This window comes from Tamandua tetradactyla, chromosome 11 (assembly GCF_023851605.1).
Source record: "Tamandua tetradactyla isolate mTamTet1 chromosome 11, mTamTet1.pri, whole genome shotgun sequence".
Lineage (NCBI taxonomy): Eukaryota > Metazoa > Chordata > Mammalia > Pilosa > Myrmecophagidae > Tamandua > Tamandua tetradactyla.
This window is the reverse complement of record NC_135337.1, coordinates 5,066,509-5,093,354: the sequence shown is the minus strand read 5'-3', so window position 1 is coordinate 5,093,354 and position 26,846 is coordinate 5,066,509. Positions and strand designations below refer to the sequence as shown.

Here is a 26,846-nt window from a genome sequence, read left to right as displayed (position 1 = left end):
AATATTTATTATCAAGGAAGCACAAAATAATCAATCCTAGCTCTCTGGTCTTGTAAATCTTCTAATCACTACTTGCATGAAAAATCACTAAAGGCAAACCCCAATTTTCCAGAGGTAGGTACTGATACCCACTGCTGGCCTCAGGCAGACAGAGAATCTTCCAGAGACCGTAATTTGCTCAGGACCATGGAGAGGTTTTAGCCTAAATCATTACTCTGTGGGTAAAGAATACGGACTATCCCTGCCTGTCTTACAAATGCAGGTGTGAGGAGGGCATCTAAAATATTTTGAGCCTCTAATTTTACCATCAGCTACCCATTTCTGATTTTCATCATTACTATCCAACACACTGTATTTTAATTAAGAATAAGCAAAGATCCAAGAAATGATCATGATGATGAATATACAACTATGTGATGATATTGTGAATTACTGATTATATATGTAGAACAGAATGATCAAGGTTAAGAATGTTTGCATTTGTTTGTTGTTTTTAGGTATTTAAAAATAATTAATTAATTTAAAAAAAAAGAGTAAGCCAAGGTCCATTGTCAGTAGAGATTCTGATTACAGAAGCCCTTGTAGTTTCCTCTAGAGAATGGGGTTTCTGAAGAGAACATTAGCTGACCGCCTCTGGACAAGACAATCTCACTTAAAATGCCCATGACACTAGGGTGAAAACTTGACCTTCAAATCATTTATGCACAGTGTCCCACTGTATGTGCTTAAGTTTTTAAAGTACATTGGACAACATAGCCACACTGTGTTTTAGCCCAGCAGGTAGTCGACAGGTTCTAATGGAAGTAAAGCAATATTGATGAAAACCACAGTTAGGGGAAAGCACATGTGCATTGAGTAACTGCTACGTGCCTGATGCAGGAGAAGGTCTCGACAGGTAGAAGGATAGTGTTAGACCCTGCGCTCCAGTGCAGCAGCGCTTGTGAGCTGGGTCACCAAGGCATCTCCTGTACTGACACGTCGGAGGCTCACAGTGCATAATGCTAGATGGGAGGCTGAAGGAGGAAGAGACAAGAGGTCAGAGAGCTACCAGTCAAAATAAAGACTCAAAAGATACGGAAGAATTAAAATTAAACAGCTTACCTGATGAGTGCTGACGATCTTGAAGGCGGTTCCAAGAAGACAAGGATAAAGGAAAAACATGGCCTTCATCTTACTTAGATGGAATAGCCACGTGTTCCTCTTCTCATTGTGTGTATCTTTGCCCACTGGAGTGTGTCTGTGAGTCACTGTCTTTCTTCTCGTCCGCCCTTTCCATTTGTTCTCTCTCTGTCACTGTCTCTGTCATTCTATCTTTCTGTGCCTCTATTATTTCTCTTAGTCTCCATTTCTCTCCATCTCAGTCTCTGTGTTTCTCAGCATTTACCTCTCATTCTTTTTCTGTATCTCTCTCAGTGACTATCTTCCTGTTTGCCTTTCTCTCTGTGCCTGTCTCTCCTTGTCTGTGTGTCTGTCTTTCTGTCTCTCCCTTCCCCACCCCCTCTCCCTATTCTGTCTTCCTCATCTGTTTTTTTTATTATTGCAACCCATGTATGTCCACTAGGACACACACTTGTATGTGTGATTAGCCATCTTAATTCTGCCCAGTGATGCAAAATTATAGAGTCAGAACCTTCCAAAGCACCTGCGCCAGATTTAAATATATTCGTAGTCACAGGTGCAGACCTTATATTTTTGATCCCATCGGAGAATCAACAGTTATCCAGCTCCAGAGGAGTATTTGAAGGTATAAACACCACCTGTGCCGGCCATAATCCTCATCCTCCAGAAGCGCTGCATGGATGTGGGGTGGGGTTGCCCTGGTTGCACAGTCGGGCAGTAGCTGTGCGCTGGAGCTCCGTGGGAACGCTGGGGTCATGGGTAGGGATAAACTGTCTTTGAAGCATCCCAGCTGCTAAACTGGCTGCTTCCTGCCTGAGGGGGTTTGTGGTGCTTTGCAAAAGTGACCGTGGCCTGCCTGTCCTGTGGGAAAGCAGTGTGAGTGGCTCCACTGACTCCCACAGTGGGGCAGATGCAGACAGTCTCCACGGCATCCTCAGCTGCAGCGGGGCCGGTCCATATTCTGGAAGGAATTTGAGAGAGAGGAGTTTATACAAGTTTCAGTAGGTGGAGGACAGAGTGAAGAGGCAGATAACGGTGACTGCCTTTTTATGCACTCTTGTCTGAGGCTCTCTGCCACGGTCTTATTTGCTCATTTAGTTCTACCAATAAACTTTCCTTGTAGCTTACAAAACTGACTCATGGAGAATTTAAATAATTTGCCCTAAACAATTTACCTAATATGCAGCTGGTCTTGGATTCGATGAGCCAGATTATTTCTACGACACAAAAATTTTCAAACCTTCTTTTTTCATTAGGAACAGATATAATTTCTTTAACTTGTATCTTAGGTGGTGTTTCAGTATTTAAAAGAGCAAATGATTTCATTGAAGAGGGAGCAAGGTCCAGAGCCCCAGCAGCTCTGCCATGTCCAGCCATCCTTAGCCACCCTAGAGGCACTGCCAGAGAGAGCAGGGGGACGAACCCAGATCTACCAGGGCTACATAGTTTATTGGCAGTGCAGAGACAGTGAGAGCTGGTTGGAAGTGTGGGCCAGTGGATGGGCAGGATTGAAGGCTAGTGAAACAGGGTGATAGCACACGCACGTGCACACATCGGGTTGCAAGCTAAATAAAACTAAGTACTTACCTCCATCTGCTAATCACTTGCTTGATAGAGTCTGCAGCCTTGGACAGAGCAAGTTCTAGAGAAGAAGGGAGAAACAATGATGTTTGTATTTGGCTGTCAGATTAAACATCTACAAACACACAGCTCTCAAAGTAGCTTGCTGACTTTGTCAGTGTTACACAGTCAGTGAATGGAGGAGCCTGGTCCTGGTGCCTGTAACCTTTCCAGTCTTGCACGTGACAGCAATAAAGGCAGCAGGGCACCAGGCTCTCTGACCCGCTGACCTGAGCCTGTCTTCTCTAAGGTTATGGGCACCTTCCGGAGACCTGTATCCGACTCATGAGGAAAGTCGCCAGTGGTCCCACCCCCAAAATCAGTCATTCAGGTATATCACGAGTAGTGCTGATTCGGTTGACCTTTATTAATTGTCAAGCCCAAACAAACTTAGATCTTTCCTCATTTGACAGAAATAAGCCACACACAAAGGACAATGAGATGAGACAGCTTCCGTCCCCCTCAGCGGCTCACCTGGACACTTAAGCCTTCAGCAGCTGTCCACTCGCGGCAGTGGTCACCCTCATTTCTCCTCTCTGACTGCGTGTGGGCAGCCCTTAAGGAGGAGCTGGTTCTGCTTCCAGTTTTTAGTGTTCTCTTGTTTTTCCTGAAGTGTCTTTATTTTATTTTGAGGTAGAAATAAAGGGTCTACCCTGGGTGCCCTTGTCACCACCCTTCCAGGCGTGTGTGTTACACGTGAATTCACTCACTCCACCTCTGTCTTGGGCACTAGAAGCCTGTTTTGGTGGCTTTCCAAGTCCTGGGGCGGTCTGGAGGGGGCTGTCTGGGGGGCATCCAAGTTTCCTGCCACTTCTACCAAAATGGCAGGAGCCCACAGAGGCGCAGCAGCCGAGGGACGAGTGGTGAGAATGTGGTCAAGTGGCTGTCAGGACTGACGGCACCAGGCAGGAAACTGAGGTCGGCCATCCTGTAGCCAGTGTCCTTTAGGAGTCCTTCAGGAGCTGCCGTGCCCTGCACCGCAAGCTCAGCGCATCTTCGTTGTGGCGGTGTGCAGTCCCACGCTAGACCCTCCGTGTAATTTCTTTGCGTGGATTAAATTTTGGTTGCCTTTCCAGCTGCTCCTCAGAGTCTCCAAAGTAAGAACATTGAAACTGGAAAGCTGGAGTTTGCCAGTAGGTTGATGCATATCCTAATGTTTATAATTGGTGGAATATAGATAATATTTGGCTCGAAATGACTCATGGAAATTATTTGGTATAAAATCAAAGTTATAAAGCAAGTATAATATCCAATTGACCCCCCCATGTAAAACTCCTAGAAATAAGTATCAAGGTAGAGTCTACAGCTCTCTATAGTTTAAATATATATATATATAAAATGTTGTTTATTTTATATATAATTAAAAGTAAACAGTTTTAAAATCCTTCCCTATACCTTTTTTGCACTCAGGTCAGGCCTTGTATAAGTTTTTTATGGAGAGTTTTGGGAAGGGCGAATGAGAGATTATATAGATGTGATTAACTTGGTATTTAATGTAAAAAACCCTTTAATTTAGAATTCTTGACTATTATAAAATGAGCTAATAATAACCATTGGAGTGAATTTATGTAGTAAATTGCTCTCTGCTGTATTTAGATTATTCCCTGAGCTCTGACTCATTCAGAAAGCACCAAATATCATGAAGACACACAATTATCATGCTTAATTAATGCTTGCAACCAAAAAAGAGTAAGGTTGGAATCTTTAATATCAGTGTGGAGATTGAAGAAATGAAATTGACTGATTATTATCTTGAGATTAATATATTTTCCCCAAGCTATACCCTGGGGTCAAAAGACAGAGTATTAAAACTATTTGAGAAATTCACTGCAATAATTGCTTTAGGGGCTAATATTTTTTTAATGTCTTGCTTCCTTACGCCTGTGCTACTGATTGTTATAGCCTGCACACTTCACCCATTAAGTGGTAATTCAGAGTGACAACTACATTGAAGTGAAGCAAGTTATTTAATCACCATGAAATTGTTCCTGAACTACCCTGTCCAAGTACTCCCTAATCACAGGAAGCCTCTGATTACCTGATTTTCTCCCCAAGTGAGATTTTCTTGTACAAGGCTGTTAATATTTTTTATGGGAAATACTGGACGGGGAGGGCTGAAGTTTGGCTGGAATCATTATCAACCCTTGAGGACTTTTTCAAAGCAGAACAATAACCAGACCACTGGGTACACACAGGCTCTGGGAACATACTGCAGGGGTTGGGGAGGCCGCTGTTGGTTCCATCCCTGCAAGTCTTGAAATGCTGAAGACTGGAAGTCAGCATGGGCTGTGGCCATTGTCATATGACAGGGTTTTCTTCTAAGCAGGACTTGTAGCAACCACTTGGTTGAGCAATGGGTATGTGCTTAGCCTTGTTTACTCCTTTTGTTTGGTCCACCTGGACGGTTAGGGAGGCAGCCTTTGAGCTCCATTTATCTTTTGTTTTAATTAATTTTTAAATTTTTTTTAAATACCAGACAAACACAAACATTCTTAACTTTTGATCATTCTGGTCTACATATATAATCAGTAATTCACAGTATCGTCACATAGTTGCATATTCATCATCATGATCATTTCTTGGAACATTTGCATCTATTCAGAAAAAGAAAGAAAAAGAAAACAAAAAAATTCATACATACCATACCCCCCACCCCTCCCCCTCAACGATCACCAGCATTTCAATCTAGATTTATTTTAACATTTGTTTCCCCGATTATTCATCTTTATTACATATATTTCACTTGTCTGTTGATAAGCTGGATAAAAGGAGCATCAGACACAAGGTTTTCACAATCACACACTCACATTGTGAAAACTCTATTATTATACAATCATCTTCAAGAAACATGGCTGCTGGAACATAGCTCTACATTTTCAGGTAGTTCCCTCCAGCCTCTCCATTACATTCTGACTAACAAGGTGATACCTATTTAATGTGTAAGAATAACCTCCAGGATAACCTCTCAACTCTGTTTGGAATCTCTCAGCCATTGACACTTTATTTTGTCTCATTTCACTCTTCCCCCTTTTGGTCGAGAAGGTTTTCTCAATCCCCTGATGCTGAGTCTCAGTTCATTCTAGGGGTTTTCTCAATCCCCTGATGCTGAGTCTCAGTTCATTCTAGGGTTTTTCTCAATCCCTTGATGCTGAGTCTCAGCTCATTCTAGGGTTTTTCTCAATCCCTTGATGCTGAGTCTCAGCTCATTCTAGGGGTTTTCTCAATCCTCTGATGCTGAGTCTCAGTTCATTCTAGGGTTTTTCTCAATCCCTTGATGCTGAGTCTCAGCTCATTCCAGGATTTCTGTCCCACATTGCCAGGAAGGTCCACACCCCTGGGAGTCATATCCCACGTAGACAGGGGGAGGGTGGTGAGTTTGCTTGTTGTGTTGGCTGGAGAGAGAGACCACATCTGTGACCTTCCTTTTTCTTGATGTCCTGGACAGCTGGCTATGGGGTTTGTCCCCCTTCAGGGGAAGCTGAGTTTGTTCTAGTGGGCCACATTGGGCTCGTGAACATGTCCACCTTTTAAAAGAGACGCAGCAGCTAACTGAGGTGTTTAACCACCACTTTCCAACCTGCTATACCCCCTGCCTGGCTTCTGAGCTTCACAATGTATGAGTATCATCCACAGCAGATTTCTTACCCCTGCATAATCCTACGTACTTCTTTGAGTGGGGATATTTTGGACCAATTAAAGAGCTTCCAGTGGCTATGCTGCTTTAGTTACTCAGACTTGGGGGGAGTATGTTTCAGTGGCACAGATTCAGCCATTATAACTTTTTCAGCCCGATTCTAGAAAATTGTCATAGTGTTTTTTTCTCCTTAGTTTTCTCTCTTAATGTGTAGGGTAGAGATAAAGCCAAAGCATTCTGTATCTGTGCATTGGCTCTAGGAAGAAGGAAAACCCCTCACATGCCAAGTCTTCGTACTCTCTTTTGCAAGAATGGCATTTGGTGGCTCCAAGGAAAAGACAACTGCTAGCAGTTCCCTGGGTGCCTCTAAACCCACAACTTGATGCTTGAAGCACTGACATTAAGATAATGTGTATGAAGATGCACATAAAACTATATCACTCTTGTTATATAAATAAGTGCTTGCAGACAGTATAAGTTAAGCACTTGAGATGCAAAATTGCCCTTAAGAAGCTCAAATCATAGTAGCGGAGAGACAAGTACTCACGTAATTCACTTACATCTTAAAAGAAGCAAAAAATAGGGAGGACCTTGGCAGAAAGGAGGGAGTGGTCAGATTTGCTGGAGTGAGTCAGGGAAGACCTCCTGTGAGCGAAGATGCTTAAGGTGGGTCATGAAGGATGAATAGGAGTTCACCAGGGGGGTGAGGTGTGAGGGGTGGGTGGGGAGACAAGAGCCAGCCTGTACAAAGAATGGTCAGTTTCCTTAAGGTGTCTGCCTTAGTGGTAAAAGTGGAATGAAAAATCTGTTTGCTTTTGTTTGGGTGGTCACGTCCTCACCTGGACTGCTGCAAGGAAGTTTCTGACATTGTTCATGTGGGTCATGTAGGCTGCCACCTGTGGGTAACCCAGACAAGCAGGGCAAGAGGTGCAGAGTCTCCCTGGCGGAGGGAAAATGACCCAGTGTTGTACAAGCTTAGTATAAATGCTTTTTTTTTTTTTTAATCTATCATGCACTTGCTGCTGCCTCCGTTAGTGTAGCTTGAGATTACTGCATGTTTCTTAGCTAGCATTCCATGAAACATCACCATAAATTAGAAGGAGAAATAAAACAATGGACAGTCTGGGTCACAAGGGAAAACAAAAGCAGAGACAAACGATTTTGCAGCCTTATCAGAGCCAATCAGAAGTTGCTCAGAGTAGAGGCTGGGTATGTGTCTTTGCTCAGAATTAAAGAGCGGTCCTTGCTCTTTAACCAGTATATTGTAATTTATGTGTTTTTGATTTTAAACACTGAACCATAGTGCTAATTCACTACTTAGATCCAGAATTATAGGATTTAATTAAATTGAATGTACAGCGCTTAAAAATGAGATTTTGAGTCAGATGACTTGGCGTTGGGTCCAATCTCCATTGCTTCGAATAGTGCAGTTATAGGAAGGTGTCTCGACTTCAGTTGCATCATCTGTAAAATGGGAATGATAATATTAAATACCAATTCCAAAAGATGGTTGTTGAGATTAGAGGAGAGTATTATGCAAAAGTTGGTTGGGTATTAATTATTATCTTTCCTGATTGATAGAGCTTTATTTTTTTTTTTTCATTCCTCAGATCTTGGTTTTGTTTTTAGGAATATATAAAGCATACAGGCCATTTTAAAGCGAGAAGTTATATTTTCAGGTCAGATGTGTGATATTTCCATCAAGCCTAAGGTTTGACAATTTCAAGGTAGATGCTAAAGACATCCGTTCTTTTACTTAAAATTTATCTTTAAGCATCATTCAATCTGTGATTGATTAAATCTATACTCGTAGCTTCAGATAATACCTATTTACTTTTTGGTATTACCTATTTATTTTTTGATGGCTCAGCTGAGACTTGCCTCTGAACTCCAGGAGTGTATTTGGCTTGAATAATTAACTTCTCTGAAACCCTGTTCTGTCCAGTGCCTCCCTGGATCACTCTGATGACCTTTGACAGGTCCACCCACACCTGCCACTGCCATTCCATTCTCTGCATTGCAGCTAAGTACGACTTTTTGACACCCAACACTGTGCCCCTTATTGAGACATGGGGTTTTTCTCAGCCTCTCAGCTATAAGAATCTAAATATGAAGCAAAAACCTAAATGCTTCATTAACAGTCATAACAGTCACGGTAACTCCATCCCAACTCCCTTCGTTGTGCTCTCCTACTTTATTTCCTTTATTTAAGTCAGGGCTTCTTTTTGTTTTGTTTTGTTTTTTAAATCGGGGCTTCTTAATGTGAGTTTTTTTTTTTTTTGAATGACTCAGGCCTTACTTATGGTAGAGTTGGCAGTTGGAGGTCTTGAAGAAGGTGAAGAGTGCTCAGAGTGGAGATACGAGAGGAAGTGAGTGGTAGACTAGGGGAAGAGAAAGAGCTGAGAGTGAGTGGAGTGCTGCAAATGAGATTTTATGGCTGATGCAGTTATTAAAGATGAGAAGGTCCAGGACAGGAATTCTCAGCTTGGTTGCTGGTGGAAATCATCTGGAGAGCTTAAAAATATTCAACACCTGGGTCTTTCCCCAGTATCTCCAGGACCCAGGCTTCTTCCAGCTTTTGGCTTCCACACCCCTAATGTATGGCCATCTTTATTGTGATCCAAGATGGAGCCCCAGTTTTCACATCAACATTCTATGTGTAGACTAGTGAAAAGAAGCCAAGTATAGTAGGCAAATTAGCTGTCTCTTAAGGCAAGTTTCCAGCCCCTGCCACAGGATACTTCAGCTTATATCCAGTTGTCTGTACCTTGATAAAGTAACCATGCCTAGCTACAAGGGAAATTGGGACATTCACTCTTTATTCTGGGTAGCCATAGGACAAGCTAAAAATTCTGTTACTATGGGAGAAGGGAGACAGGTGTATTTCAAAACTACCGACCATCTCCCTTATGTCTTTCTTTTCTCTATAACCAGTATATATTTCATTATTATAATAACTCTTTTGCAAACATCCTAAACTCCCAGGTGCCTTTCTCTCTCCAAGGTACACCTGGAAAATCCTCAACTCTAAGTAAGCTTAACTATATACCTCCTTATAAAATTTTTTTTTTTTTTTTTTAGGGAGGAAGGGAAGGAAAGACAGAGAGAAGGAAGGAAGGGAAACATCTTCTTGTTTTATTGTATTTTGTTTGTTTGTTTGTTTTTTACATGGGCTGGGGCCGGGAATCGAACCGAGGTCCTCCGGCATGGCAGGCAAGCACTTTGCCCGCTGAGCCACCGCGGCCCGCCCATCTCCTCCTTATAAAATTTATGACCGTGAAGCTCGAAAGAACATTCAACATTGCCTGTCAGTCCTGCAGCGTTTTCCCTTGGGCGTGCCGCTCTTGATGTCCCACTCCTGAGAAGACCATGCTTGTCATCTTCTGCCTTAAACTTCTAACTCTCCTCAACCCTCACTCACTTCAACTGGAGCCCTGGCTTGGTATTTCAGTGAAAAAAAAATGAAGCAGCAGACAGGAGCTCCTTTGCTACCTGCTTTGGAACCCATCTGCTACCTCACTTCCTCTTATAACAACAGACTCCCTGCTGCTTTGAAAGGCCAACCTCTGCTTTGAACACTCAAGCCCATCCGTTCTTGCTTCTTCAAGTACTTCTCTCCTGTATGTCTTGTCTCTGTGGATCATTCTCATCAACATGCACACATGCTTTATTATAGCCCATCTTTAAAAAGCACATAAACAATCCTTGACCTCATGAACCTGTCCAGATACTGTCCCATTTCTTGACTGTCCTTCACAGCAAAACTTCTTGAAAACATTTTGTATTCATCTGCTGTTTTCAAGTTCTCACCCTCTACCAGTTCTTCACACTCTCCAATCTCACTTCCATTCCTACGCTTCTGAAATTGATATTTTAAGTGTCTGTTGTTTCTAATACAGCTGTCATGTCTCTATCCTCCTCTTACTTGGTCTCTAAAGCAGCATTTGTGATAGTCAACTGCACCTTCCTTCCTGAATCAGGTTTTCTCTCATAGCTTCTGTGATACCACACTCCCCCATTTCTTTTGCCGTCTCTCTGACTGCCTCGTGTGATTTTGTTGCAGTGGCCCTTTTCTTCGCCCCACACTCTGAATGTGGAAGTGCCCTAGACCCCTGTACTGAGCTCCTTCATAAACCCTCCTCCCCTTTCTCCTGAGCTCATTTCCAGATGCCTGTGCAGCATCTTCGCATGGATAGGCTTCTCAACCATGTCCAAATCAGAATTCTTGATTTCCTACCACACACCTCACACACCTTAAAGCCTCCTCCATCTCAATAAATCTCACCACCATTTTGCATAAGTTAAAATTTAGGTGAAATCCTTGATTTCCCTCTTCACCACAGACAATTCATCAGTAAGTTCTGTGACTTTTACCTCCAAAATATACCCTAAGTCCATGTAATTGTATCCTGATGGCCCAAGTCACTGTCATCTCTTATTTGAACTATTGCAGTATCCTCCTTGCTCCCGCTTGTTCTTGTTATAATGCACACTCTGAGAGTGGCCAGAGTGATCTTTAAAAACAAATCAGGTTATTTAATGTCTTCCCTTTGTATTAGAATAAAATCCCAGCTCCTTACCATGGCCTGGGGTCCTGTATGATCTGATGTCTGCCCACCTCTCTGGCCTCTTCTCTTACCCTATCTGGAAGAAGCACACTGGTGTGTTTTACACCGTGGCCTTTGCACTTATTCTCCTGTTCTCTGAACTGCTTTTCGTGGTTGGTTACTTCCTGTCATTCAGGTTACACATGTCACCTCCCCAGAGAAGCCTTCCCTGAATACCTTCATTAAAGAAGCTTCCTCCACAGTTCCTGCCTATGTGTTTCCTTTGTGTATTGTTTCTCTTACTCCACCGAAACTTGTACTCCACGAGGGCAGACACTGTGTGTAGCTTGTTCGCACCTCTATTCCCAGTGCTTTGAATAATTATTAACCTCTAAAAGAAGCTAAACAACTAATGTATTGAATACCTAAAGGAGTAACTGTAATGTAGTGCAGATTTTTGGTCATATTGCCTCCATCTCCTGTTATAATTATGACTACCACCAAAAGAAGTAACTTCCTGATTACTGTTTTTAAGCACAATTCCCAAGTTTACTATTTCTAATCCATAGGGTCAGGCAAACCAATTAATTAACCTTGTTAAAAATTACATATGAAAAGCCAAGCACAATAAGAGTCATACAAGCATTGTATAATTCTACTTACATATAACGCCTAGAATACGCAAGGTAATAGAGCTAGAAAGTAGATTATAGGCTACCAGGGGTTGGGGATAGGGTAATCTATAGTCACTTGACTTTAAGATACAGGAGATTGGTTTCTATTATGTGGGCGAGCCTCATCCAATCAGTTGAAGGCTTTAAGAGCGAAATCTTAAAGGAAAGAAGGTATTCTGCCTCAAGACTGCAGCATAAAAATCCTGTATGAGTTTCCAGCTTGCTGGCCTGCCCTACACATTTCAGTTTTGTCAGCACTCACAGTTACTTAAGCCTATTCCTTAAAATAAACCTCCTCATTCATATATACATATATACACACTTCTGTGTAATTGTATGTGAGGAATGGGAGACTAATAAAAAGCATTAGTGAGTGGGCATCATCTTTATCAGTCTCCCAATCCCTGAGTCATTTTGGGGATGGGGTGGGGAAATGCATGATCCAGGAATTGAACCCCAGTCTCCTGCATGGAAGGCGGGCATTCTACCACTGAACTACCTGTGCACCCCTCTGAGTCATTTTTTACATACAGAAATCTAACCAATAACTGTATCAGTCCGGTCTTATAGGAAGAAAACAAGGGGAGTAGAGAAGTTGGATCTCTCCTGAGCCGTAATGACTTGTTGCCGAAGCATGAGGAAAGGAATGGTCTAAGTGGTGGGGAAGGGACAACCAAGAAGGGGGCCATGGAGAGAGTTGCTACCGCTGTGTGTCATTGGAGCACATGTTCAGGGCACAACAGAAACTTTCAGCAAATGATCCCATTGCTGCTTGCACAGAATGAAGAGTCCAGAAGAGCAAATAAGTCTCTTTGTCACTTAGCAGCATAAAGAGACGAAAAGAGCAGGGGAGGAAATCCCATCATAGCCAAGTCTCCCAGGGTGGCCCACACTGCAGAGTCAGGGTCAGTTGATGGCAGGTCTGCGTGCCCCGCTTTGTGCCAGAGAAGAGAGACCCATCCATTCTGGTTGAGTGGGTATTTAATCCCCCACTGGGGGATGGGGCCCTGCCACTGAGGATTCCTGTTTTGATCAGGGGTGCTTGTTCCTGTTTCTGGATTTAAGGTCTGGCCAGGCCTTTGCATTAGATTTACCGTCTGCCCCAGGTGTTGGAGAGGTGCACAGTAGAAAAGGAGGTAGGGTTAGCGGAAGGCTGGAGGATGACTGCCTAACAGGTGTCTCTGACTTCCCTAGCAGGTGCCTTCCTCCAAATCCTTGAAATAATGGTGGTCTTTATAAACTTTTCTTCACTGGACCCCAGGGAAGGGGGCTGGGAAGGGGAAAGATGAACATTCTCTTGGTTCTCTGAGGTTACCTCTCTGACATAGGTTGAGTTTTAACTTTATAACCAAAAATCACCTTAACACATTACTAGATAGGGAGTCAGATAATGGGGTTTTAAGGCAAGCATGGTTGTTTTGCCTTTAAGTTCATGTGTTGCCCTAGAGATTTTAAACCCATTAACCTGTTAGAGAAAAGAGCCATTCATTCCTAGCTTCATATGTGCCATTGTGTGTGTTCGGTGTTAAGAAAATGGGGAAAGAATGGTACACAGCACCTCCTATCAGAAGATCAGGATTTTAGCATGAGGGACACAGGCGACTATGTGTAACAATTAGGATTATCTATTGCATTCAGTGCTGCTATAATACATGTATATGGTACTGTAGGAGCACATTACAATAATAATGATGATATCTAGTGTTTCTGAATGCAAAATGTCTTGGACGTGATTCAAGATGGATACTATACCCAGATCTGGTCGTGAGGTGGAGAAGTTCGAGTGTACAAGTTTTTGTTGTACATTTTGTTTTTTAATGGCTAACTCAATCCTTGCACTTTTTTTCTTTGACCTAAATGTTTTTCATTTGTTTTTTCTTCCTCTAGTGGTTTTTAATTGCCAACAGATCTTACAAAGTCAGTGCAGCAAGCTCTTTTTTCTTCAGTGGTGTATTTGTGGGAGTTATCTCTTTTGGTCAGCTTTCAGATCGCTTTGGAAGGAAAAAAGTTTATCTCACAGGTAATCTATTTGAGTGTTAATGAATTGAGTAAAAGGACTTATCTCCTTAAGGTTCACAGACGTCTAAATGAGGGGTCTGTTTGCTTAAGGTTAATTTCTGGGAGTTACTATGTGGACCCAGAACCGATTTCTGAAACACTGGCAAGAGGCCAAACTGCAGGCAGAGTTGGTTCTGGCCACACACTTTTAATGGACAGCACACCTGGTTAAGGTCAGATGTTCATACTATAACTTTTGGTAGGTGATGGTGCTTTCTGAAACCCCCAAATTCCAGTTTATACTGTGTTTCTAAGGAGAACAGTCAGAGATTGAAACATACTATTAGATCCATTTCCATATATTTCTATGGTTGACTGAGTTCAAATAAGCTCTATAGGACTCAGGATTTTTCAGTTACCAACAGCATGAATAACTGAAAACTGTGTATGATTGACAGAAATCAATTTGTAACAAAGAAAAAAATGTCCATTTTTCTTTATAGTTTTTGAGAAAACTACTTAAAAATATAGCTAAGGAAATTTAAGGTTACAAAAGTTTATCTTTACAGACCAGTGAATATTATTTACTGCTTTCATGAAATGCTCTTTTGCCTCTGGGTAATTGACTCCTGTTCCTCTCTCTCTAGGTTTTGCTCTTGACATCTTATTTGCTATTGCAAATGGATTTTCCCCCTCGTATGAGTTTTTTGCAATAACTCGTTTCCTGGTGGGCATAATGAATGGAGGGATGTCACTGGTGGCCTTTGTCTTGCTGAACGAATGTGTTGGCACCGCCTACTGGGCACTGGCAGGTACTGCTTAGATCATGCTGCTCTGGAGATGAACAGTTCCAGAGAACCTTATAGGAAACTGTTTAACCCTAAAGTCTGAAAATGTATTTAGGTTTGAAGGACTTGATTGCCTGACTTTGTCCTGAATGGCCTTAAAGGAGTCATATTATTCATATCCTACTGTTAAAAATTCCCCTGGGGCTTGCCGCAGAGATGGCGAGCTCACCATCCATACCATGTTATCACCAGTTATTTTGGAGAGTGATGATGTCCTTGGAAAGACATTATCTACCTTCTACCTTGAACTGAAAAATAATACAGAAGTAGGAAATACTAGGAATTCCACTCTTGGAGACTTCGTGTTATATTTTATTAAATCCTTGTTTCGTGCCCTTTTTACTTTTATGATTCTCTTCAAATCATCAGAGTTCTATTGTAGCATTTCTTTACTAATTCTTTATTTACAGAATTGAGGCCGTGATCTGTATTATTTTTAACCATCCCATCATATTCTCAAGCACTATATAGATAGTAAAATAAATTATTTTGAAAGGTCTTTTGTACAGACTTCAGCAAGATGGCAATATAGGGAGCTTTTCACCAAAACCACTCTAAGCAGGCAGGGGCTGTCTGAAACAACATTTTAAAACTCCAGAGACCAGAAGAATGCTGTACAGCATCTAGGGAAGAACAGAAGGAAGAGGAACAGAAATTATAGTAAAGAATTTTAAATTGCTGTCACCAGCACAGAGGTTGCTGGCACCTGTCCCTGTTGTGGCAGGTCATGGTGGGGCCAGTCCCTGGCTAGCTGTTGGTGACAGAAAGGGATGTAAAAATTCACTTCCCCAAGAACAGGGATGAGCACAGCTGATGGCTGATGACAGCTTTTGAGTAGCAAATTTGGGTCAGTGGGACCCGGCTCTGAGGGCGGCTTTCCTTTCAACTTGCTGTGGCAGCAGCCAGAGTTGACTCTCCTGGTAGCGGGTGGAGGCGATGGAGATTTAAAGATGCAGCATTTCTTCAGGGCTCCAGAGGACAGTAAACTGAAGGGCTGCATTTGATGGGCAGACTAGGAAAGTTCGGCTTTGGGGGACTATCAGAGAAACTTTTGGTACCTTTCCTGATCTTCTGTCCACAGCACTTTGGAACCAGTCTGCACCCCGATCCTGGGTCCCTGGCCCTGTTTTGGCTGGGAAAGACTAACGTGAGAAAGCCCTCTGCAGCGTGACCTTCTTCCCAAATTTGCCACCCAGGCAAAAGCAGCATGATACAACAAAAAGGGTGTAGAACCATAGACAAACGAGGGCAGAGGCCTGCTAGCAACAGATACCAGGAAGGAGCTCCGTCCCCTGGGAAACGGAGGAGTCAGCTGAACTCCTGTGAACAGGAGAACAACTGTTCCTCTTCTTTCTGTTAACTTATTATTGCAGTTAATAAGCAAAAGCCCAGGACAAGACAAGCTCAGAAAGACAGGAAAAACCTTGCACACTGCATTCGCCTTGAGCAGGCCTTTCTGATAGGAGGGTTGGAGCCCAAGAAAATCTCTTTCTTATCACCAGCTACTTACAAAATCAAGAAACAGATAATACAGGGAGTAAATCCTGGAGTTAACATTTTAATATATTGAAATGTACATAGAGTGCAAGACAGAAAAAGAAACAGGAAATGATGGCCCACCCAAAGGAAGAGAATAAAAATATAGAAAACACCAGTGAAAAAGACAAGAATGTGGACATATCACACAAAACCTTTTAAATAAAATGATCTTAAAAATGAAGGACTGTACAGAGAAAGAACTAAAGGGTATCAAGAAAACCATGAGTGAACAGTATAAAGTCTTAGTAAAGACATAGTGATTTTAAAAAGGAACCAGAAAGAAAGATCAATAATTTGATCTTCAGCTATAGCTGAAGATCATAATAACTGAAATAAAAAATGCCCAGGAGGGTTTCAGGAACAGATTGGGGCTGGCAGAAGAAAGAATCGGTGAACTTGAAGATGTGTAAGACACATGTGAATTGAGTCAGGCCAAGGAGCAAAGGTAAAAAAAAGAAATACTAAATGCAAAGATAGCCTAGGACAGCGATGGTAAACCATTAAGAATGCCAGTGTATGCACGGTGGGAGTCTTTTTATTTTTTTATATTTTTATTGAGAAATATCCTCACATGTACAGTCTAACCATATTATACAATCAGTGGCTCACAATATCATCACATAATTGTGTATCCTTTACCATGCTCATTTTTAGAACATTTGCATCACTCCAGAAAAAGAAAAGAAAAAGAACTCACACATCCCATACCCCTTATCCCTCCCTCTCATCAACGCACAATATTTCAGTCTACCTGATTTTTACCTTTTATCTCCCCCTACTATTTATTTATTTTTGATCTTTTTTTTTACTTATCTGTCCATACCCTGAATAAAAGGAACATCAGCCACAAGGTTTTTCACAATCACACAGTCACATTGTAAAAACTGTATAGTTATACAGTCGTCTTCAATAATCAAGGCTACTGGAACACAGTTCAACAGTTTTAGGTACTTCCCTCTAGCCGCTCAATACACTATAAACTAAAAAGGGATATCTATATAATGCATAAGAATAACCTCCAGGATAATCTCTCGACTCTGTTTGAAATCTCTCAGCCACTGAAACTTTATTTTGTCTCATTTCTCTCTTCCCCCTTTTGGTCAGAAAGACTTTCTCATTCTCATGATGGTGGGTCCCAGCTCATTCCTCGGAGTCAGGTCCCATGTTGCCAGGGAGATTTACACCACTGGTAGTCATGTCACATATAGGAGGGAGGGCTGTGAGTTTACCTGTCAGGTTAGCTTAGAGAGACCACATCTGAGCAACAAAAGAGGTTCTCTAGGGGTGACTCTTGGGCATAATTATAAGTGGGCTTAGCTTCTCCTTTGCGAGAATAAGCTTCATAGGGGTGAGTTGCAAGATTTAGGGCTCAGCCTATTGAATTCCCACTGTTTGTGAGAATATCAGGAATTCCCCAGATGGGGAAGTTGAATATTTCCTCCTTTCTCCCCAGTTCCCCAAGGGGACTTTGCAAATACTTTTTATTCTCTGTCTGAATTACTCTGGGATATATTGGGGTATCACATTAACCTGGAAAAACCAACAAGGTCTCATGCCCTATTCAAAATCCCATGTAATTATGGTGTTCAAGTAAACTGACCATACAGGTTAAATTAGATAGTGTGCTACCAAAATGATGAATTTTGTATCGCTCCTTTTGATCTCACACAGAGGTTGAAGTTTGAAAATATGGGCCATATCATCCTTTACCCAGTATTCTGATTTACCTTAGTCCTATCCAGTTCAGCTGTATTTGTATCTCTAGATGAAGTCTGATCATTTTTTCAACTTTTTTAACAGTTGCTGAATGGGGTAATGCTGACTTTCATAGCTTCATAGCTTCAGTGCTCTAACTCTGAGTCTTAGGTGTCACATAAATACCCGAAGTTTCAGGGAATGACCAGGTTATACACATATAGCTCAGTGTCTCAGAATTTAGAAATATCAGTCATAACTCCCGAGTATAAGTGACTGCTGTAAGAGCTGACAATTGAGGAATTTTTACAATAGACCCCAACCTGATAACCCATGCCCTCAACTTCAGTTCTCTGAGTTTGCATATTATAATCCATATGAGTGAGACATAATATTTGTCTTTTTGTTTCTGACATTTTGTTCAACATACTATCCTTAAGGTTCATTCACCTAGCTACTTGCCTCACAGTTTCATTCCTGCTTGCAGCCTCTCAGTATTCCATTGTATGTAAACACCGCAGTTCCCTCTTGCATTCCTCTGTTGTACCCTTAGGCCACCTCCATCCACTGCAAAGCACAAACACTGCCAGATTGTGGGAGTCTTAGAAGGAGAAGAAAGAGAAAAGGCTGAAGGTATAGTCAAAGAAATAATCGTAAGAAACTTCCCAAGCTTAGCAAAAGACATGAATATGTATATCCAAGAAGCTCAGAGAACAACAAACAGGATAAACATGAAGAAAACTACACCTCATCATATTTGATTACACTGTCAAATGCAAAGGACAAGGAAAGCTGCAAGAGAAAAAGCAGTCTGTTACGTACAAGGGAGTTCCAGTTAATCTGAGTGCTGATTTTTTTATCAGAAACTATAGAGGCAAAAAGGCAATGGGTTGAAATATTTTAAGTGCTAATGGAAAAGAACTGCCAGCCAAGAATTTTATATCCAGCGAAACTCTTCAAGAATGAGGGAGTAATTAAGACATTTCTCAGATAAACAAAAGCTGAGGGAATTCATTACCAACAGACCAGCCCTACAAGTAATACTAAAAGGATTTTTCAGACTGAAAAGAAAGGACGCTCAACAGGTTCAAAGCAGCATAAAGACATAAAGGCCTGCGGTAAAGGTAACCATTTGGGTAATTATAAATGCCAGTATTATTGCATTGTATTGTTTGGTATGTGCTGCCACCACTTCCTACAAGTACTGAAATTAAAATGCATAAAAAGTAATGATAGATCTAGGTTTTTGGACATACAGTGTACAAAGATATGTGGAAACAAAAACAAAAAATCAAAGGTTCCACCCTAAACAGTAGGTCTGGTCCCACAAGGTTGGATCAGGATTGAAAGAAAATGGCTTTTCTGGGGTTCATAATAATTTCAAACTAACACAGTTTGTATCAAACTAAATAAGTATGTTAAATTTTAACCCCATGGTAATCACAAGAAAAACAGCTGAAAAATATATCCAGATAGATGTGAGAAGGTACCCAATATAATACAACACAAAAAAGCAAATAAATATCAAAGTAAGCATTAATCGAAATGAGGGACAGAAAAGGTATAAGATTTACAAAGGCACAATAGAAAAATGGCAGAAGAAGTCCTGTATCATCAGTAGTGACTTTAAATGTAAATGGATTAAATTCTCTAGCCATTAGGCAGAGATTGGCAAAATGGATGAAAACCCATGACTTTATGCTATCTGCATGAGACTCACCTGAAAGTCAAAGATACGGGAAGTTTGAGGATGAAAGGATGGAAAAAATGTACTGTGGAAGTAAGCAAAAGAAAGCTGGGATGGCTTTACTAATATCAGGTAAAGTAAGTTTTAAGTTAAAAAAGAGGGACATGTATTAGATTATTATATACTAATAAAGGGGACAATTCAGCAGAAAGAGGTAATAATTATAAATATATATGCAACTAAAAGCAGAGCCTCAAAATATATGAAGCAGATACTAACAGATTTGAAGGGAGAAATTAATAGTTCTATATTAATAGTAGGAGCCTTGAACACACCGTTCTCAAATAATGGCTAGAGCAGCTAGTCAGAAGATTGGTAAGGAAGTACAGGAGTTGAATGATACATGAAATCAGTGAGACCTATCAGATATATATAGACCACTGCACCCAGTGAAAACAATGTACATTCTTCTTAAGTGCATATAGGTCATTCTCTGGGAAGGACCATATGTCAGGTCACAAAACAAGTCTGAAGTTCAGAGATACTGAAATCATAAAGTATATCGTCTCTCACCACAACAGAGTGAAGCTAAAAGTCAGTAGCAGAGGGAGAAATGGAAAATTCACAAATATATGGTAATTAAACAACATACCCTCAAACGACTAATGGGTTAAAGAGGAAATCAGAAGCAAAATTAAGACATTTGTCTTTAGGCAAATGAAAATATAACATGCTAAAACTTATGGGATGCATCAAAGGCATTGCTGAGAAGGAAATTTATAGTTCTAAATGCTTACATTTAAAAAGAAGGAAACTTCAGATCAAATGCCTAACTTCAAAACTGAAGAACTGGAAACAGAAGAGTCAACTGGACAATGTGAATAGAAGGAGGAAATAAAGATTAGAGTGGAGATAAATGAAATAAAAAAAAAGAATCAACAAAACCAAAAGATGGTTCTTTGAAAACATCAATAAAATTGACAAGTCTTTAACTAAACTGCCTAAGAGAAATGAGACAGGATACAAATAATCAAAATCAGAAATGAAAATGAGGACATTATTACCAACCCTGCTGAAATAAAAAGGATCAGAAGAGAATACTATGAACAATGTATGCCAATAAATTAGATAACCTAAATGAAATGGATAGATTCTTTGAAACATACAAACTACCTACATTGACTTAAGAAGAAATACAAATTTCAACAAACCAATTCCAAGTAAATAGATTGAATTAGTAATAAAAAACCTAGGACCAAATGGGTTGGCAAATATTCCCAAAAGACTTAACTTCAGTTCTGCTCAAATTCTTCTCCTAAAAATGGAATATGAGGGAAAACTCTCAGCCTCATTATATGAGGCCATCATCATCCTCATACCAAAGCTGAATAAAGATACATAAGAAAAGAAAACTACAGATGAATATGTCTTTGAATATAGATGCGAAAATCCTCAAATAAATACTAGCAGTCTGAAACCAAAGTATTTTAAAAGAATTATGCACCATGATCAAGTGGTATTTATCCTTGATATGCAAGGTTGGTTCAACATAAGGAAGTCGATTAATGTGATACACCTCATTAACAGAATGAAGGGGAAAAAAGTATAATCATCTCAATGCAGAAAAGGCATTTGACAAAAATACAGCATCCTTTGTTGATAAAAGCTCTTAGAACATTAGGAATTGAAGGAAACTTCCTCAACATGCTTTAGAGATATATGAAAAGCCCACAGGTAACATCCTGCTTAATGATGAAAAACTGAACGCTTTCCCTCTGAGGTCAGGAACAAGACAAGGAGCCCACTGTCACCTCTGGTATTCACCATTGGACTGGAAGTTCTTACCAGAGCATTGAAGCAAGAAAAGAATTAAAAAGCATTAAAGTTGGAAAAGAAAGAGTAAAACTTAAAAAGTATCTGAATTGGAAAGGAAAAAGTAAAATTTTTCCTGTTTGCAGATGATATTATCCTGTATGCAGAAAACCCTAAAAATCTGTTCACAGAGCTCCTAGAGTTAATAAATGAATTTGGCAAAGTGGCAGGGTAAAAGATCAATACCCCCAAATCTGTAGGGTTTCTACACACCAAGCAATGAACAATTGGAAGAAGAAATCAAGAAAAAAAATTCCATTCACAGTAGCAACTAAAAGAATCAAATATCTAGGATAAATCTAACCAAGGAGGGGAAGGACTTGTACACAGAAAACTGCAAAACTTTGCTAAAAGAAATCAAAGAAGACCTCAATAATTGGAAAGATACTCCATGTTCATAGATAAGAAGAATAAATATTGTTAAGATGTCAGTATTGTATAGATTCAATGAAATCCCAATCAAAATTCCAGCAACCTTCTTTGCAGAAATAGAAAAGCAAGTCATCATATTTATGTGGAAGGAAAAGGGAGCCCAAATAGCTAAGGCCACCTTGAAAAAGAAATTGGAGGACTCACACTTCCCAATCTCAAAACTTATTACAAAGTCACAGTAATCAAAACAGCATGGTACTGACACAAGGACAGACATATAGACCGAAGAAATAGAATTTGGAGTTTGGAAATCAACCCTTACCATTGTAGCCAACTGATTTTTGTCAAGATGGCAAAGACCACTCAATTGGGAAAGAATAGTCTCTTCAGCAAATGGTGCTGGGAAAACTAGATCTCCATTTGCAAAAGAAAAGGAAGAAAGAGCCCTACATTACACCACATACAAAAATTATCTCAGAATAGATTAAAGACTTCATAAGAAGTAGAACTATCAAACTCCTAGAAGAAAATGTAGGGAACCACCTTCAGGACCTTGTCAATGGTTTCTTACACCTTATACCCAAATCAAAAGCAACAAAAGAAAAAATAGATAAATGGGACCTCTTCAAAATTAAAAACTTTTGCTCCTCAAAGGATTTTATCCTGAAAGTAAAACTACAATGTACACAATAGGAGAAAGTATTTGGAAACCACATATCCAATAAAGGTTTGGTATCCAGAATATATAATGAAGTCCTTCAACTTCACAATAAAAAAGACAAATAATCCAGTGGTAATAACCCAAATAATGAGCAAAATACTTAAACAGACATCTCTCTAAAGAAGATATACAGATGGCCAAGGAGTGCATGAAAAGATGCTCAACATCGTTAACCATCAGGGAAAGACAAAATCATAATGAGATGCCATTTCACATCTGTTAGAATGGCTGTGTGTTAGTTTATAAGTTGCCGGAATGCAAAATATCAGAAATGGAATGGCTTTCAAAAAGGGAATTTATGAAGTTGCAAGTTTACATTTCTACGGCTGTGAAAATATCCAAATTAACACATCCAGAGAAAGATACACTAGCTCCAAAGGAAGGACCAATGAAGTTCAGGGTTTCTCTGTCAGCTGGGAGGACACATGGTGACATCTGCTAGCTTTTTCTCCTCATTTCATAAGGCTTCCCCCAGGGTGTTTTCCTTCTGGATCTCCAATGGTCTCAAGCTGTGTGGGCTCTGTTGGTTCTAAAGCTTTTTAAAAAATGGTTCCTTCTTAAAGGGCTCCAGTAAGGAACCTCACCTTGAATGTGTGGAGACAGATCTCCATGGAAACCATCTAATCAGAAGTTACCAGTCACAGTTGGATGGGTCACATCTTCATGGAAACAATTAAAAAGATCTTACCCAGCAGTATTGAATGAGGATTAAAGAACTTGGCTTTTCTGGGGTTACACAACAGATTGAACCCGGCACAGGCTGCTGTTACAAAAATGGAAAATAAGTGTTGGAGAAGATGTAGAGAAACAGGAGCCCTCCATTGCTGGTGGTAATGTGAAATGATGCAGCCACTGTGGAAGACAGTTTGGTGGTTCCTCCGAAGGCTGAGTAGAACTTCCATATGACTAGCCAAGGCCACTACTAGGTATATACCCAAAAGAATTGAAAGCAGGGACTTGAATAGATATTTTCACACTAATGTTTTTTAAGAGCATTATTCACCATTACCAAAAGATGGAAGCAACCCAAGTGTCCATCAACCAATGAATGAATAAATAAAGTACATACATACAATGACATCTTATTCATCCATAAAATAGAATGAAGTCCTGATACATGCGACAACATGGATGAACCTTGAAGACGTCATCATGTTGAATGAAATAAGCCAGACAAATATTGTAGGATCTCACTGTTTTGAAACAATTAGAATAAAGAAACTCATAGAGACAGAATCTAGAATACAGATTATTAGGGGATGGGGTAGGGTAGAAGATAGGGAATGCGAAGTTAAGGCTTAAAATGTATAGGGTTCCTATTTGGAATGATGGAAATATTTCGGTAATGGCTGTTGGTGATGGTAGCACATTGTGTACACAGTTAACAGTGCTGAAATACATATCTGAATATGATTAAAGGGGGAGATGTTAGATTGTTTATGTGGTAGCAGAATAAAAATTTTTAAGTATCCATGGAAGTGTAATACACAGTGAAAGCTAAGTAAATACATGGATCTTAATTAATAGTATAGCTATTAAAATATGCTATCATAAATTGTAATAAATGTTCTATACCAATGCAAGGTGTAAGTGGGGGTGTGATATATGGAACCCTGTATTTTATGCATGATTGTTCTGCAAATCCACTTCTGTAATAAAAAAAAAAATAGCTTTTTATTTTAAATGCGGTAGTCAGCAATTGGATTGGGCGCCACACCCCTCACCCCCCCCCCCCAATCTTAGGGTAATAGGTTTTTGATGCCCCTCACTGGCACCAGCAGGCTTTGTGGGGGGGCACGTCCCCTACACCTTCCATGAGAGTGGGGGGTGGATGATGGTAATTGCCACATAGAGCAGTTCGCTTGTAATTACTGCCATTTACTGTCTCTTCTTCCTGCCGTTCCCTGGGTGCTGCACAGTGCTGTACTGGACTCCAGAGTCCCAGAGCAGTTGATTCAGACGCTTTGTGCCTATTCTGGCTGACGGGCTGGTTCCTGGGGCTTTCTGCTCCGCTGCCTTTCCACAGCTCTTCTCCTGTGCGCTTTTCTTCAAGCTGCTTTCTTTCCAGCACAAGCTCATGCAACCCTCTGGCTTTAAATATGCTAATGAACTACAAAAAGTTGGAAAAAGCTAAATAGTCAACAAAAGGGATTAGTTTGAAGTAGCCTAGTTAATTAGCAATAAGAAATTAGTTTGATAAATTATGCTTGATTGCAAAATAGTATTTGTAGTATATATAAAATAGTAATTTCAGTATATACAAAAAAAGCATAAATACCAATTGGACACATCCATTTAAAAAAAATTTTCTTTTGTAATGATCATTCAGTTCTATATATATAATCAGTAATTCACAATGTCATCACATAGTTGTATATTCATCATCATGGTCATTTCTTAGAACATTTGCATCAATTCAGAAAAAGAAATAAAAAGAAAACCGAAAAAAATTCATATATACCCTACCCCTTACCCCTCCCTTTCACTGATCACTAGCATTTCCATCGAAATTTATTTTAACATTTGTTCCCCCTATTATTTATTTTTATTCCATTTGTTTTACTCATCTGTTGATAAGATAGATAAAGGAGCATCAGACACAAGGTTTTCACAATCACACAGTCACATTGTGAAAGCTGTATCATACAATCATCTTCAAGAAACATGGCTACTGGAACACAGTTCTACATTTTCAGGCAGTTCCTCCAGCCTCTCCATTACATCTTGATTAATGATATCTATTTAATACGTAAGAATAACCTCCAGGATACCGTCTCGATTCTGTTTGGAATCTCTCAGCCATTGACACTTTATTTTGCCTCATTTCTCTCTGCCCCCTTTTGTCGAGAAGGTTTTCTCAATCCCTTGATGCTGAGTCTCAGCTCATTCTAGGATTTCTGTCCCGTGTAGCCAGGAAGGTCCACACCCCTGGGAGTCATTGGACACATCCATTTTGACCAATTTGTAGTATATTGCTTGACATGAAGGATGAGGGTTATTGAGAATTAAAAAAAAGTAACTAAAACTATGCAGAATTCTGTACTATTTTATTGTTTAATTGTTTTTAAATATAAATACTTTATTACAAAAAGAATTGATGCTTATTATTAAAAACAATCAAGAGCTATATAGAAGTCAATGGTAGAGAAGACATACGGTCCGACCAATCTGGAGACCATCACATGTGACACTTGTATCTCATCCAAGAGCTGTTCCTTCACCTATCTAGTCCCCAAGGTTCATTCGTTCACCAGACCCTACCGTGCACCAGCACTGTGTGGGCTCTTGGGATAGATAGATACAGGAGTGGACAGGACAGGCGTAGGTGAGGCAGGACCCTTGCTCTCATGAGCCTCATCATTTAATTAGGAGAGAGAGAACATAAACAAGTAAATGTGTGTAGTAACTTCAGAAAAGTGTAAGTACAGTGAAGAAAATTAAGCAGGATAATAGGTTATACAGTAATCCCAGGAGGAGGAGAAGGGTGTTATATTAGAAAGGATAGTTAGAGAAAACCTAGAGATGTTTGATCTGAGATGATGAGGAAGGTCCAGGCACGTGAAATTCTGGGAGAAAAAAAATTCCAACCAGGTGGAATCCCTAGGACCAAATCCCTGAGGCAGGAATGAGCTCATATTCTTTAAGGACGGGAAAGGATGCCCTTAACTCCAGCATAGGGTTAGGGAGAGAAAGAAGTGAGAGCAGGCCGGGAGGGACCAGTGGATGTAGGGCTGGTGATAGGCTGAGTGAGGAATTTAGATTTTGTTCAACATGTAATGGGGAAGCGGGTGGGGAGTATTAAGCAGAGGAGTGATACAGACTTAGGGCAGTTACTGTGGTAGTTGTCTGGAGAACAGACCCTAGTGGAGCAGGAGTGAAAATGGAGGGTCACGTGAAACCCTTGGGGGCAGTGGGGAGACAGAGGAAAGTCATGCATTGGAGCTGGATTTTAGTGAGAACATGACTTGCTAAAGAATCAGCAAGGATTGGAAGAGAAAGAGGAATCAAGATTTCTGGGTGGATCGTGGTGCTATTTACGAAAATGAAATCGTAACTGTACGCTCCTTTCCCAACCCTGCTGAAATTTAGCTTTTCTAGTCCAAACTAAGCAGGAATAGCAAGCTTGAAATTAATTAAAAATAAGCTGAAGAGAAATCTGAAAAAATAGGCATAAATACCCAAAGGTCCATAAATAGTTGCAAATCACCTATAGTATTCTAGGATATGCAAAAGTGGTGATTAGAAACATTTATAATTTTTTTAGTTGTTTTTAATCAGTTAACCTAGAGCCTTATCACATCTACATTTATGCCTTATGCCTGTTATCATTTTTTGGCGTTTTTGTGTAGATTCCTGGTGGATATTAGACAGTGGGGGTTTAATACCCATTCCAGTATTCATTTCAAAAAACAAAGGATTCTTTACAGTCCCATAATAGATGTTTTATATCAGTGTTCTGATTAAAATGCATGTATCACGGGGCTTATATTTTATTTGGAAAGCCAGACAAGAAGCAAAAA

The 26,846-nt window shown here is 40.3% G+C and overlaps 1 protein-coding gene across 3 annotated transcripts in view; it reads left to right on the top strand.

The window, feature by feature from the left end:
• The window catches only part of SLC22A15 (solute carrier family 22 member 15), a 106,187-nt gene that overhangs the window by 37,534 nt on the left and 41,807 nt on the right, over window positions 1–26,846 (top strand). For all 3 annotated transcript variants that reach the window (XR_013159192.1, XR_013159193.1, XM_077119784.1), the window contains exons 3-4: window positions 13,482–13,614; window positions 14,240–14,404. Coding sequence is in view for 1 of the 3 variants with exons in the window: in XM_077119784.1 (XP_076975899.1) it covers window positions 13,482–13,614; window positions 14,240–14,404 (298 nt within the window). In the remaining 2 variants the exon portion in view is untranslated. The remainder of the gene's footprint in view (window positions 1–13,481; window positions 13,615–14,239; window positions 14,405–26,846) is intronic.